This window comes from Thunnus albacares, chromosome 12, assembly GCF_914725855.1.
Source record: "Thunnus albacares chromosome 12, fThuAlb1.1, whole genome shotgun sequence".
NCBI classification, from domain to species: Eukaryota; Metazoa; Chordata; class Actinopteri; order Scombriformes; family Scombridae; genus Thunnus; species Thunnus albacares.
The window spans coordinates 3,739,085-3,753,907 of record NC_058117.1 but is presented as its reverse complement, the minus strand read 5'-3'; the positions used below and the strand labels follow the sequence as shown (position 1 = coordinate 3,753,907).

General features: G+C 40.8%; 1 protein-coding gene across 5 annotated transcripts in view; it reads left to right on the top strand.

The window, feature by feature from the left end:
- Positions 1 to 495: 495 nt before the first annotated feature.
- Positions 496 to 14,823, top strand: part of LOC122993447 (nucleoprotein TPR-like) — a 27,627-nt gene continuing 13,299 nt past the window's right edge. For 4 of the 5 annotated variants that reach the window (XM_044367605.1, XM_044367603.1, XM_044367606.1 and 1 more), the window contains exons 1-28: positions 496 to 772; positions 1,569 to 1,673; positions 2,252 to 2,316; positions 2,532 to 2,622; positions 2,781 to 2,884; positions 4,139 to 4,303; positions 4,777 to 4,869; positions 5,676 to 5,756; positions 6,001 to 6,088; positions 6,302 to 6,439; positions 6,578 to 6,672; positions 7,290 to 7,487; positions 7,625 to 7,732; positions 7,855 to 8,078; positions 8,616 to 8,779; positions 9,058 to 9,182; positions 9,280 to 9,428; positions 9,564 to 9,726; positions 10,004 to 10,138; positions 10,848 to 10,988; positions 11,172 to 11,376; positions 11,546 to 11,748; positions 11,873 to 12,013; positions 12,227 to 12,343; positions 12,580 to 12,783; positions 12,985 to 13,163; positions 13,298 to 13,445; positions 13,737 to 13,874. In XM_044367605.1, the coding sequence (XP_044223540.1) occupies positions 622 to 772; positions 1,569 to 1,673; positions 2,252 to 2,316; positions 2,532 to 2,622; positions 2,781 to 2,884; positions 4,139 to 4,303; positions 4,777 to 4,869; positions 5,676 to 5,756; positions 6,001 to 6,088; positions 6,302 to 6,439; positions 6,578 to 6,672; positions 7,290 to 7,487; positions 7,625 to 7,732; positions 7,855 to 8,078; positions 8,616 to 8,779; positions 9,058 to 9,182; positions 9,280 to 9,428; positions 9,564 to 9,726; positions 10,004 to 10,138; positions 10,848 to 10,988; positions 11,172 to 11,376; positions 11,546 to 11,748; positions 11,873 to 12,013; positions 12,227 to 12,343; positions 12,580 to 12,783; positions 12,985 to 13,163; positions 13,298 to 13,445; positions 13,737 to 13,874 (3,918 nt within the window). In that variant the 5' untranslated portion in view covers positions 496 to 621. The remainder of the gene's footprint in view (positions 773 to 1,568; positions 1,674 to 2,251; positions 2,317 to 2,531; positions 2,623 to 2,780; positions 2,885 to 4,138; positions 4,304 to 4,776; positions 4,870 to 5,675; positions 5,757 to 6,000; positions 6,089 to 6,301; positions 6,440 to 6,577; positions 6,673 to 7,289; positions 7,488 to 7,624; positions 7,733 to 7,854; positions 8,079 to 8,615; positions 8,780 to 9,057; positions 9,183 to 9,279; positions 9,429 to 9,563; positions 9,727 to 10,003; positions 10,139 to 10,847; positions 10,989 to 11,171; positions 11,377 to 11,545; positions 11,749 to 11,872; positions 12,014 to 12,226; positions 12,344 to 12,579; positions 12,784 to 12,984; positions 13,164 to 13,297; positions 13,446 to 13,736; positions 13,875 to 14,823) is intronic. The other variant, XM_044367604.1, reaches the window with a different exon arrangement.

Genomic DNA, 14,823 nt, shown 5'->3' with positions numbered 1-14,823 from the left:
CACATTACATGTCTAGAAATCAATGGAAACTAGAATATTTGCACTTCTTTCAGTGGTGGAGACACATTGCTGCAGTCAATGGATTTGTGTCCATATCAAGGCTGCTGTCATGCAAACTAATTGGTTTCAATAAGTATCCTACCTAATTATGTTTTACAACAAAAACAGCAATTTGCATTTCAGTTAGTGTAAAAATAATTCATGTTTTTCAACTGGCTGTAAACTTTAAGTACCCCTCCACTCAAAAATATGTTTTTTCTTCTTGTTCCTACAGTTGGATGATTGAGCTTCATTGTGTAGAATGATGTGTGCGTGCATTTTTACAAGATAATTAACGTTTTTCTGTGGAAAAAACACACCCGGCACACATTATTAATCAAAGCAGAGTATTCATATACATCTTAAAACATCTTAAAACATGTCTAAGATCTTTAAACTTGAGCGTCAATTAGGGCTTTATTTTGAAAGTTTGCAGTGGACATCCTGCTGTTGTACGAGTGACGCTTGACACTTTCTTGGTTAGTTCTCAGCGGTTTTGTGAACAGCATACAGAATCAGTACACTATTTTACTCTGAGTTTGGCGTCCATTTACTGTTATTTTTCGGGGGTGGTAGTTGGAGATGGCGGCCGTCCTGCTGCAAGCTCTGGAGCGGACGGAGTTGAACAAACTCCCGAAAGGCGCCCAAAACAAGCTGGAGAAGTTTGTAACGGAGCTGCAGGGCGCTAACGAGGCGCTGCGGACGCAGCACGAGCGGTACAAAGCAGACAGCGGTAGGTAGCTACACTAAGCCCAAATAACTCAGTTAGTATGTAATCTGTAATAGAAACGCAACAGTTTACTAAGAAACTGTCCTCTGGTCAATTCGGCAAAGAAATCACTGGTGTACGAGGTTCATAAGTCCTAACCCTAACCCTAACCTGTTAGCTACGATGTTACGTTCAGGCTAACTGTGGCGGAAGAGAGTGATACCAACAGTTTTTAAACATGACAACTTTATTTAAGGAATTGCTTTGTGGTGTGTTAAATTAATGCCGAAATGAAGAACAAGTCTCAAATATTTGTTAAATGTATCGTAAAGGTCTGTGTTCTGTTTATATTATTGCTATAAAGCTAGGAAACATAAAATTATCAGAAATTCAAGTAAAGTTTGGCATGACGTCTATGAATTCTGAATGAAAGAAAACATTGCTTCACCTAAATTCATCTACACTATAAATCACACCACACTTCCAGTGAGAATTGTCAACTTTTCAACATTATGATTGTCATTAATGTTCAAAACCTGCAGTTACCTCTGGGATGATGGAATGTATTAAATATTTATCAGTGACGCACATTAAACAAGGTGCATGTCCTTTTGCACACGGTCATGCCAATTTATAGAAGTGAGTAGCTACTGCTAATAAAACCTGTTGCTGTTTCTAACTGTAGTCTTTCAACACAGCAAGGAAAAAATTCTGTAAAACTACGTTTGTCTGTGTTATGTAGTAATTAATTATACACCTGTTGTATGACATGTGCGTTGTGTACTCATGTATTCCTGTTGAATGTTCTCTGCCCCTACAGAGCAGCAGTACTTTGACATTGAGAAGAGACTGGTGGAGAGTCAGGAACAGTTCCTGTCCACCACCAGAGACCTGCAGACATTCAAGGAGGAAAACAAAAAACTCAGTGAGTTTCCACACACACAGTATTTACACACATCTAACCTTTGGGTATTGTTGAATCTGTGCTTCAGGACAGTTGCCACCTCATGGACTTAATTTACAATGAACATCATCATTTGTTATGTTTGCTTAAATGATGAAAACACCCATTCTGCTATGTACGGCATGTTGTCTATATTAACACAGAACTAGATTAATAGTTCAGCATTTGTTCTATATATGTTCAACAACTGCAGCGTCAAGAAGCACACTGTTAACTGAATGGCAAGACCTATTTAGCTTAAAATATGGACAGAATACCCCACAACATGTTTAAGAGTTTCAGAAAGATCAATGAAAAAGACAATACATATGAAAACACATCGTGTTTCAGATTTCAGAGGATACAATTCCTTCAGTGTTAACCCAATTTGGGTGAAAAGAGCATCGTAGCTGAGAGTAGAATTTCATTTCCAATCCAGTGTCTTATGACTTTTAACACATAGAGAATGATAGGATTTGCCTTAAAGCACATGGATCTCTAAACATTAGTCAACAAACTACTTGGCCTCGTGTAAATGTCTGTTTTTTCTCTCTATGCAGATGAAGAGCTGAGCACTCTGAAGGGAATAGAGGGAGACACGTCTGAAGATAAACCACCACAGCAGGTAAACACATCTACACATGTAGATGTAGCTTTATGCTGGTGAATACTTCATGGGCCTGTGGAACTGTGCATATAGCTCTGACAAATGACACTACAGGGCTGTTAACAGTGAAGCCAGTGAAGTCTAGTGAGCAGTTTATTTAGAGTTTCAGTTTTTCTAAAAACTCTGGGTAGTAGTATAGTTTAAGTATGTAATCTGTGTGTGTGTGTGCGCAGCAGACTAAGTCCAAGTATGAGATTGAGGCAGAGAAGCGAGAGCTGGCGAGGCTGCTGGAGAAGAGAACGCATGAGGTGGAGAACCTGACTGGTAAGATATCACGGTTTCATACAGAAACATGTCCACTGTCTGTAGGCACAAATCTGCATATGTATTATGTTGATGTTGCATGTCTCTTCAGGCGTTTGGTAATATGTAAACAGTTTTTCAGATTGTCAGGTTTACGTTGATGAATTGTGTGTTTGCAGAGGATGTGAAGCGTCTGAACGAGAAGCTGACAGAGACCAACAAGGTCAAGACGGAGCTGCTGTTAAAACTGGATGATATCCAGTCAACGGAGACTTCTGTACAGGTACACAGTACGTTACGTGGAAACAACTACAGCTCAATGTTGAAACCAATGTGGAACTGCTTTCATGTGCAGTTCTTTCAATGGCAAATAGAGGCTGGACTGTGTGGAAGTCACTTTGAAACCACCCACATTCTTTTAAAAATACAAAGTCCAATATGTTTCTCCACCAGAAATAACATTTTCAATTTAGGTCTTTAAATAAAAGGAAATCATAAGGCATTGAGAGACAGTTTAATTCTAGTGTGCTTGACCAGATGAGGCAGGACAGTTTAATTAGTGTCTGCTTACAAAACAAAACAGTGGTGAAACTGAGTGCATGCCGGAAAGTGGTTTTGTACTGTTGACAATTATATCCTCTAAACACAGAGTCACTGGTCACAATTCATCAGCTGTGATTCTATTAGAACCAGATCTTAGAGATTAAATGTCATCTACAAGTCCAGAGCTGTAACAATAAGTCAGTAAACCAATAAGTGGATCTAAAGAAAGTGAATGGGCAGCTGTTTTGGTAATTGTTTAAATGACTGTTCAAGCAAAAATGCCTGAATAATGATTGAATATTTTGGGGTTTCGGATGGTCATTTGGACAGGAAAAGGCATCTGAAAACCTCATCTTGTGCTGTAGGATATTGTAATCAGTTGTCTCTTCAGCAAACGATATTCATTTTATTTGAAATATTCATCCAGCATTGTATTAGATGGTCAGATTTATCTTGCATGTTTGTCAGGCAGTACTTTGGGTAGAGAGAGCATGACATTAAAGACTTTTAGGAAAGTAAACAGCAACCAAGGTCTTGGTTTAAAAAGCAAATTTGAATGAGCAAGAAAGTTTGAGACTGCTGGCCAGTTCTCTGGATTTGAGTTGCTTTGATCGCTCACACTGTTCATGGTTGGGAGGTCGGAGAAAAGCACTTCTAGATAAATTACAGATCTCTCAGGACATTCAGAGCTGTGTTGGGTTTAAACCACTGCAGGTTTGGAGAACTCAGAAGCTCACCAGACTAGAGCCAGTTTAAGATCATCATCTCAGTAAATTAGTATATAATTCTTATTAGATTTTTTTCTTTATGTTTGATATGGAGTGATTATATTATTGATGATCCATGTCACATTTATTGTATGCATTTAATTGTAGTATGATGTCACCTAGCTTCAATGCTGTCTTTACATTAAGAACCACAATGATTTTATTGTTATCCTTGATATTTAACTTAACTAAACTAAGACTGTACGTCCTGGATTTGCATGTTGCAGCACCGGGAGAAGCGTATGGAGCAGGAGAAAGAGTTGCTGGAGAAGAAAATCGAGTGGTTATCTGCAGAACTGAAGACCAAGACTGACGAACTGCTGAACACCAACAGAGAAAAAGGCAAAGAGATACTGGAGCTACAGGGTAGCCTGAAGAGCAGCAAGGAGCAGGTAACACACAAACTACACACACAAGAGCACATTATGTAACATATATCACTGGTATCTTTATATGTGTGCTGTTCTCCTCCATTAAAACAAAGCCTGCCAGCTGAAAACTGATCAGATACAGTTTGATGGGGAGTTTTTTATTCATTCTTTGAAGGTTTAAAACATTCTTAAATAGTTTTATTTATCTATTTATCCTTTTCTTCTTTCAAAACCTTTGTGAGAATTGAGAAGTCACAGGGATGTAATCTTTGAACTACTCCTACCAGGTACATTTCATAAGTTGTCTCACCAAAGACAAGTGTTATTTCTCACAGCCAGTCTGACACATGATGTGAGACAAGAGGACAAGTTGACTTATTTCATCTCTTCTTTCTACCATGTGTTGTCAGGTTTTATTGAAATGTCTGTGCAAAAATAAATAGATCAGTAGACATGTCATCCTATCAACATTGCTGATATCTTTTCTTCAACAGGTGAACAGACTGGAAAGTCAGCTCACCTCTCTGAAGGAAACCAGTGAAAGCCAGAGTAAAAGAGCCGAAGACCTCAACAACAAACTCAAACAGGTAATGGAAACACACCAGTGTCAACAGCTGAGAATATCATGGACAGACAAGGTTTAAGATTTAGGTATTTGTTTCTTATTCAGTGTATGTCTGCTATATGATAGTTGTAGATAGCTGAGAGTCCTCACTCCACTTTGGGACCCTCAGCTCCTCAAAGCAGCGACTGTTGTGATAGTTTAAAATGTGATCTTAGGCCCCGAGCAGGCAGAGCACTTTTTACAGGATGCAAAATGCGAGGTGCACCCCACTGCCTTTTTTTTTATTGAAGCCTTCAATTTAAAAAAAAAAAAAAAAAAAAAAAGTGCAGCTTGCATCGTCTTTTTTTCTTTATTGTTGCTAGGCAACTACCACATCACCTGGCCTCTCAATTCAACCGATTAGACAATGGGGAAAAAACGCTAATGACACTTTTCCGCTCTGAGTTGTTTCAAGTTTTTTCAACTCGAGGTGTTCAGGATGCTCCTGCAAAAACGTGAGGCTCTCAGCAACATGCAGAGACCAAAAAGCTTCACTCTCATTGAAAACAATTACAAAAAGCCACCCCAGACTGATCGGAGCCTTACAGACTTTGGAAAAATCTTTTTCTAAGCCTCAGGGACACCTCAACAGGTGATATAAAAATGGACTTTGTACTTTTGGATTCTATTTTATTTTATTCATTTTTTGGTACAAAGAGTAATATTTATTTAACTTGATATGTACAGGACAAAAATCAGTCAGGCTGTGTCACCTTAAAAGACATGCAGGTGTGTATACATACAGTATGTAGTGTTATCATTGTTGATATGGGCTGTATGTCTCTCCAGGCTAATGACGAGCGGGCTGCCATGGAGGAGAAATACCGCAACGAGCTCAACGCTCATGTCAAGTTGTCTTCACTCTACAAGGTGAGAAACGCTGCAGAACACCTGGAATAAATGTTTGGCTTAAAAACTTAAAAGTAACAAAACTTAAAGAAGAATTTGAATGTGAGACATAACCTCTACACCTGGTATTTATCATCTGAATTCTGATTAAACACAACAGACTGATAGAAATGACACTGGCCTTCATTGATATCTACCTTATCTTCACAGTCATGTTATATTTTTTGCATGTAATCAGTGTTTGATGTCTTTGTTCTCCCTGCAGGGGGCAGCAGCAGACATGGAGACTAAGAACCAAGAACTGAGCAGAGCAGTGGAAGAGCTCAGCAAGCTGGTTAAAAACACCGGGGAAGGTATGACTCCAGTCTGTATTTGTCTTCTGGGAAAGTTACACCCATGTCATAAAATTTGTTTTGTTTTGTGCACTTTCCAGTTTGAAACAGAATTTCTAAACTTCTTTGCCACTAAAAATCTGAAAAGCAAAAACCCCGGGGTGCATCACAAAAATGCCACTAAATATTACGGATGATCTGTTTTTAATTAATGTCACCTCGATGTCTTTGCAGCCAACAAAGTGCTGGAGAAGAAGGTGTCAGAAGGAGAAGAACTCAAAAAGCGGACTGAGGCAGAGCTTAGAGAGAAGATCAAGAAAATGGAGAAAGAGCTGGAAAACTCTGCAATGAAGGCTTCTGGCAAACAATGCTGTGAGAGCACACACACACACACACACACACACACACACGCACAAAGAGTGTGCATTATTCTGGTAGATGTAAGTGTGTTTTGCGAGTATGTCTGTATACGCCCCGACCAGCTTTATTTACATGTGTGTTTTGCTGCAGGTGTGCCATCTCTGACTGAGGAGCAGCTGGACTCCATGTGTCCATCAGCAGCTGCCATCGCTGCCATCGTCAAACCTGGCATGAAGTTCTTTGATGTGAGTTTAATGGGACCAGTGCACATTTTTCTGATATCAATACACATCATGTTATTGCATGTCAAAGTCAAAATATTGGGTAAAACCTATTAAAGGTCCTATCAAAACTAGGGCCCAACTGATACTTGATTTTTGAGGCCAATGCTGATATTAGGGATAGATATCAATATATTGGCTGATAATCTTATATATACAGAGGCTCCCAAACACTACTAATTTCCAAATTAATGGATATTTTGCATTATTTTTTGGCTTATACTTGTCCCTGTACAAATAAACATTAAATAACTATGAAAATTAGACACTATTTCCAATAACTTAAATGTACCAAGAATCTGATTTAATCAATAACTCACTGATTATAATTGACATATAACAAGTTTTTAGACACATTCAAGAAAGCCACTGGTTTCCACTACTTTTTATAAGTTCTGAAAATCAGTTTGTTGTGAATTGTAACGTGCTAATGCAGTAAACAGTCTTCTGAATATAATCAGCAATAATGTATAGATATATGCAGTTTGTAGTTATGGGGATAAAAGTGTGAAATGTTTCTCTGCAACCTGTAGATGTCCTTTTTTATAACAACACAATTCTTCTCCTGCCTCTGTGTTTAGATGTATAACGCGTATGCAGAGTGTCAGACTCAGCTGCAGCTGGAGAAGCAGGAGACCAGGAGAGTCAGCAGAGTGCTGGATGAGATCGTGCAGGAGGTGGAGTCCAAAGCGCCTGTCCTCAAACGTCAGAGAGAGGAGTACGAGAGCATGCAGAGATCCATGGCTTCTCTCTGCAACAAACTGGAACAGGCTCGAACGGTCTGAGACATACTCCTGTTTTCTTTGTGTTTGTGAAGTTTACGTTTCAGTATTCTGTCAAATAACACATGACGTCACTTTTTGATGCCAAATAATAACATATTTTCTGATGTAAAACTTTACTTTTTTGTCATTAGGAGATCTACAGTTTGCAGAAAGAGAAAGAGGAGACCAAGCAGCGCTGTGATACCCTGGAGAGAGACAAGCTGAGGACAGAGAGACAGCTGGAGGATACATCTACGCAGGTACACATACACACACACACACACACAAGCCAAGCAATACATACTTTCAAAGAAACCTAAATGCAATCTGATCATTAAAATGCAAACACCGTTTTTTTTTTAAAATGTTGTCCCTTTTCCAGGTGTGTGCACTATTGGTGGAGCTGGAGGAAGCCAGAGGTAATCAGGTGACTAAGGACGATGGCAGCTCTGCTGACATTTCCAGCACCACTGAGGTCATCAGCTCACGTCAGCTGTCCTTCCGCAGCGTGGAGGAGCTCCAGAGGCAGAACCAAAGCCTGCTGGGAAGGCTGAGGGAGGTGGAGGAGGAGAACGACAGACGGCAGAGCCAAGTCACATCAGCACGGTAAGAAAGTGGCTCTTTTGGACTATTTGCAATAATTTGATATTAAATCGCAAATTACTATCAGTAAGAGGTCCATCTGTAATATCTCCAAGGACTTTAAAGAAAAGAGTCATAGAGAGTGTGAGAGAGTCAAAGCAATAACCCACATACTCTCTACAATATGTACCGTTACTGTTAAAAATGGAAAATAAAGAGTTGATGTGATGTTATGTGAATAATACTTTTAACTAAATAGTGCGATTGATGATGAAATACAGACATTCATGGTTCTCGGAGGATGAATCCTGCTGACTTTGGTGTTTCCCTGACGTTTCCTCTAATGCCCCCATTTCAGTGAAATATCTTGACAACTATTGAATTGATTGCAGTGAAAATTGGTTCAGACATTCATGGTGTCCAGAAGATTAATTCTTATAACCTTGATGATCATCTGAATCTTCCTTTAGCGCCCCCTAGCAGGATTTCACTCATTCTGTGAAATATTTCAGGGTTATTGGTTCAAACTGTGGTTCAGACTGTCTCTCTGCCTTCTCTCAGTGTATCGGAGTTGGAGGCCAGTGTGGATAAACTTCAGAAGGAGGTGGAGCAGCTGAGAGAGCACAGGAACCAGCAGAAACAGCTGGCTGACTCCAACGCCAGACAGAGAGACATGTTCAAGGCTCTGCTGACTCAGAGCACCGGCTTCAACCTGCCTCCTCAAGGTGACAAATAAATACAAACACCTTCTGTCATGACGGTGACAAATAAATACAAACACCTTCTGTCATATATATATATATATATATATATATATATATATATATATATATATATATATATATATATATATATATATATATATATATATATATATATATATATATATATATATATATATATAATCAATTCATATATGGGCTTTTAAGGTGAACTTTTTTTTAAATAGGAATGGTACTGGCCTTTTAAATAATGAGGTAAAGTTTTTCACGTGTGTCTACAGGTCCAGATTCTTCCTCCCAGCCGGCACAAGTTCGGCCCTCAGTCCCAGCTACTCGCTCTACTCCTCAGAGAGCTGCTGCTGCTGAATCTGCACAGACCGCTCAGACTAAAGCTGCTTTAAAACAGGTACATACAAACATCTGCACACACGCTTAATATGAGGGAACGATATCTTCAAATTCAGTGCCTGTTCTGAGTGGATGTGTATCTGTGCCATTTCCAGCTGAACGATGCCTTCACTCTGTATAAGAAGGAGAAGGCAGAGAACGACAGAATGTTGAACGACACAAACGACAGGCTGCAGAGGCAGCTGACAGAGCTCCGCTCCAGCCACGCCAAGCTGACCTCTCAACTGGAGTTCAGCAACAAGAGGTGTGGTAAAAAATAACAAAATGGTCTTGTGACAGATCAGAAAGTTTGGACTTTCTGCTGTGGTCTTTTTACTCTTGAGATCACATGTCTGCTAGTGTGTCCATTGTTTGTTCTGTGTGTCTCTGATAATGTCAGGTATGAGATGCTCCAGGAGACTGTAACAGCCTACCGTAGAGAGATCTCTGCACTACAGGACAGGAACCAAAAAATGGCCGCAACGGCCCAACGACACGAGCACATCATCCATACAATGAGCCAAGACCTGCGACAAGCTAGTGAAAAACTGGCACTGGAAGAGGTGAGGAGTAAGAGAAGGGAGCTCAGGATAGATGAGCAGATAGCAGGGGGCATGTATACTGTGAGACACGGGTACACATTGACAATTTTACTGTATAAATGTATGAATACTTTGAATATTGCCTACAATATGCAAGGCAAAATAGTTTCACTACATAGCTTGTGGTACTTCTGGAATCTGTTTGCACATATCTCTTTTAGTGGCGACCCACCACCTCATATATATAAAAACCTATATTATATACCTCATTTCTAAATGTTTCTCTCTGTGTCTGCAGGTGCGCGTGGAGAACTTGACTAAAGAAAGAGATATATTAAGACAAGCAGAGAGTCGACTCAGTCGAGATAAAGAAGCCATGCTGGCTGAGCAACGTAACCAGAACCTGCTTCTCACCAACTTTAAGTCAATACAGGTACATTATCATACAGCAGTGTTTTTATTCTCAGTTCAACCATTGAAACATCTCGTTTTTTTCCTTATTCCTTTCATTAAGCTAAAATGTGATCTGAAGTGTCCTACTGAAATGCAGTTACATGATAAAATCCTCGATTTTTGTAGTCAAAGTGAGTAACATTCACTTGCATGAAGTGCAGGGCACAAGATTAGCACCAGCCACCAGTCAAATGCTGGTAAAATATGCAAGTGACTGGTAAATCTGCTTCTCTCACCAGCCAAAAAAAACAATGGTAATCTATTGATTGGCTGGTAAAAATGTAACATTCACTAGCCGTTTGGGTGGTGGACAAAAAAGTTAATTTTGCACCCCGATGAAGTGTCACAACCTTGCTATTTTTGATCAGAACTAGTAACTTCACCATTCAAATAAATCAGTCAAACCATATCTAAATTTCTCACAATCAAAGATAGAGATGTCCTGAGCTGGACTTAAGGGTCGATATCAGGACTAATTCAGGCATATTGTAACATATAAGGATCGGAAACCTGATCAAAAGCTGTTACTGTAGCTACTGTACGCTACTATGTTTGTTTCACCTGCTACAACGGCCTCTGACATGATCGTGGCCACAAAAGCCTGATCAGGACATCCCTAATCAAAGGTGAAATGTGTCTCCTCTGTCTTAAATTGTCTTTAATTTGTCTCCTCTCTAATGTCGGACTAGTTGACTATGGAGCGTACAGAGACAGACACTCGCCAGCGACTGAACAACAAGATAGAGCATCTGGAGGCAGAGCTGGCTTCAATGAAGACCAGACTGGAGCAGGAAGTAGCACAGAGGCACGCCCTTGGACGCACTATGGACGTATGTAGAGTATATTCATTTACTTAAATAAGTGTCGTTGGATACAACATGTATGATTTTAGATATGGAGTCAGTATTGGCCTGCATGACTGTATTGAACCAACCCAATGGACCTTGCAGTTAGTTTCAGTAATCGTAATCAGCACTCCTCCATCCCTTTGTTGCCTCCCGCCTCCTTTGTAGGCTCAATTGTTAGAAGCCAAGAAACAGCTGGAGACCCAGAACACCTTGCAGCAGAAGACCAGGGAGTTGTTGCGTGGTTCTGAACAGCAGGTGGCCTCGCTGAGAACCCAACTGGCTTCTGCTTCATCCTCTGAGGCTGTCACCTCCTCCAGCAACACCACCACCCCAGCAACCAGAGCGCCAGGCCTCAGAGCACCACTTAGAGGTAAACAGCAGTCCTGCAGTGTTGACTGGCAACACTGATCGGCACACATTTCGCAGCATAACGTCTCTGCACAAAGATGATCTACATGTGAAAAATGATTGTTCATCAGTAATGCTGATACTGTGACTGCAAGTGCTCTTGTTCAACTGTTTCCATCATCTCTGTACAGCAACAGTACGTTCTCCAGCACCACCAGCCTCCCAGCAGCCCAGCCAATCAGAGCAGGAAGTGGCAGAGGTGAAAGGTCTCCTGCGTACTGCTGAGGAACAGAACAGTGAACTAGCAGAGCAGCTTAAGAGTGCTAATGCTACTGTAGAGCAGTACAGAGCTGTGGTACTGACTCTGGAAGACAGTCTGAAGAAAGAGAAAGAGGTACAGCTCATGTGCATTTAACATTAAATTTGTTCTTCTATTCCATCTTCTGCCCTCTGCATGACATCTATATACATCTATCCACACACACATACTAACCCCTCATCTCGGTGTCCTCCCTCAGGCCCGCTCCCCTCTGGAGATCCGACTGAAGGAGTCAGAGGAGGTGCAGAAGCAGTTGGAGAAGAGGATCTTGGAGGTTGAGAAAAATAAGCAGCAAGAGCAAGAAGAGAGGAGGAAGGCTGTGGACGCAGTGGAGAAACAAGTAGGCCTTTTAACACACAGCTGTACAAATGAACGTCTGTCGCTGAAGGCTTCTTTGCATCCTGTGTTTTGTTTGTAAAATAATCGCATACCACAACTTTCCAGAGACATTATGCATTAGCCAAAAAAAACTGTATGTCTGTTTGTGGACTGTATACACTTAGGTATGTTGTATTCCTCTGGGTGTTTATGGTTTCTCTCCTGTCTTGTCCAGGTGTGTGAGCTGCAGCGCAATCTGAAGGCCAGCCAAGCAGAGCAGCAGGAGGCGCTGGAGAGAGCTGCTGCTGCTGTTACACTGGAGCAGAAGGCCATACAGGACAGCCTGCTGCAGGTTCATCAATACACACACACTCGCACTCTCATGCTTCTTAATATTCTTAGTCCCTAACAGACTGAATCATCTACATTCAGAGCATCACAGTTGAATGTATAACCGGTGTGGGCTTTTTACAGATAGAAAGCCCCAAGATCTCGACCCACTTTGTTTCATCGTATGTTATTTTTCCTCACTTTGACCCTCATTCACTCACTGCCACATCCACTGTTTCCCCTCCGTCCTCCTCTCAGACTAAGCTAGCTGGAGAGGCTCAGGCTAAGTACGAGCGGGAGCTAATGCTGCACGCTGCTGATGTGGAGGCCCTGCAGGAGCTGAAGAAAAGATCCCAACAGGAAGCAGCTAGGAAGAGAGAACTGGAGGAGCAACTGAACAAGACCACCTCCCTCATGCTGGAGAAAAGTGCTGCCTGGAACACAATGGAGAGACGGCTGAAGGTAAAAGGACTAAACCATCTCAGACTCCTTTCAAATAGCTTTATACAGATTTTACAGCACTGCCAGATTTTCCATTTAAAAGTTCTCTTTCTATATTAATTCTGTTCTTAAAATTCTTTCTAGTGAGTTAAATGAATGTAAAAGTTGACATGAATTAGAAGATTGTGTTTCTGATCGGCCTATACTTTGACTCTCCTCCAGGATGATTTGTCCAGTCAGAGTCGTCGCAGTGAGGAACTGGGGAAGCAGAACACTCTCCTGCACCAGCAGATGGATGAAATGGCCACAAAGAGTCGTCAACAACAGCAGCAGCAGCACCAGCTTGATCTGTCATTCAGTGAGGAAGGAAAGACCACTGAACAGATACTAGAAATACTCAGGTAAATACTAAAACACTGGCTGTGTGTTTGCATTAACGCTTGTTAGCAGGGTTTGGAGTTCCTTTGTGTCCATTTCAGCTTTTCAACGGGAACTCATGACAACTGAGTTTAAAATGTGTGTGTGCATGTCGTAGGTTTGTGCGGAGAGAGAAGGAGATCGCTATGGCTCGATGTGAGGCGTCTGAGGGAGAAGCTCTCCGCTACAAACAGCGAGTGGAGCACCAAGACAGGGAACTGAAGGATCTGCAGGAAGCTGTGAACGCTGAGAGGGAGAAGATGCAGGTAGGAACTGAGAGGATGGAGGGATTAAGTAACAAAAGGAATTTGAGACTTGACTTTTTCATTCTATTTTCACACCTTGTGTACTGAAACTTTTTGATGATCGTTAGACACATTTCTAGTGAACTGTGAAGCCATTATTTGGCTGTGGGACAATAGAGAATCTGTACCTGTCTTCAGCAGCAAACTACAACCCAGAAAAAATAATAACGCTAAAAAGAGCAAAACTTGCACGAGTGAATACTGTTTATTATAATGCGTCCGTCTGTTTGTTTGCCATCCCCTCTTCTTCAGGTCACAGCAAAGACTCTGGCCCAGCAGGAGGAGCAGCTGAAGAAGATTGAGAGTATCGGTGCTCTCCAAGAAACCAACAAGATGCTGAAGATGGACAGAGATAAACTGGAGCAGGAGTTGCAGCAAGCTCAGGCTAAAGTAAGAGTCAAGTGTTGTTTTTCAGGGTTTGTCTTGTCAAGCCTCTGTTTGATTGATAGTTGTGGCGAGTTTTAGTTTTCACTACTTTTGTCAGAGAATTTAAACACTTTTCAGTTTAATTTGGTCCCTGGGCTTAATGAAGCATTGAAAACATATGCTGCTATTTTAACAGTGTTGTGTTCAGAGCTGAGTGGAATTACCTGGAGACTTCAGTGTCCATACACGTAAAGAATGATAAAGGATCAAGTTGAGCTGCTATGGTTCATCATAGTGATTTTATAGTGCCATTAAATAATGTACCATCTAATTAATAGTGTTGATATCATATTTTGAAAAATAGGATAGTTCGTTGTTGTCTTAGTTTGGGAGAAAACACTGCACTGGGTGGGCGTCACCTGACTGCATCAGGTTACCACTGTTACGCAGAATGTACACAGACTCAGGCTTAATAACAGCTCCTTCACAGTTTCAATGTTCAATGAAACACTTCAGACTGTTCTTTAGCAGCCTCATTTATAATATGGTTTTACCACAACAATTTCATGTTTTACAAGCATAAATACGCAGTTCATTTAGATATGAGAACAGAAAACTTTTGGCTGTATTTGAATATGACTCAATCTCAATACAGCAGATCTCACAGCACAGCTGCTGTCATTACCTTGTATTTTTGTTCATTTCGTCAGACAATATAATGATCATAAGATAATGATTTTATGTGCAGCCCAAAGGCTTGTCACACTGTGTCATGTTATGATAAAATTTACAAAAAAATATCTTGTTTAGAGCAGTAATTGTATATACAAAAGGCAGGTTTGAGACAAAATCTGAGTTCCCTAGCTGCTTTGTCTTGCATCTGAGAGCTTCCCTACTTTCTACCCATGCTCTACACCACACTACACCTGCCACTGAGTAGAACTGCAACAACTCTTCTGGAAAGCTCACAACA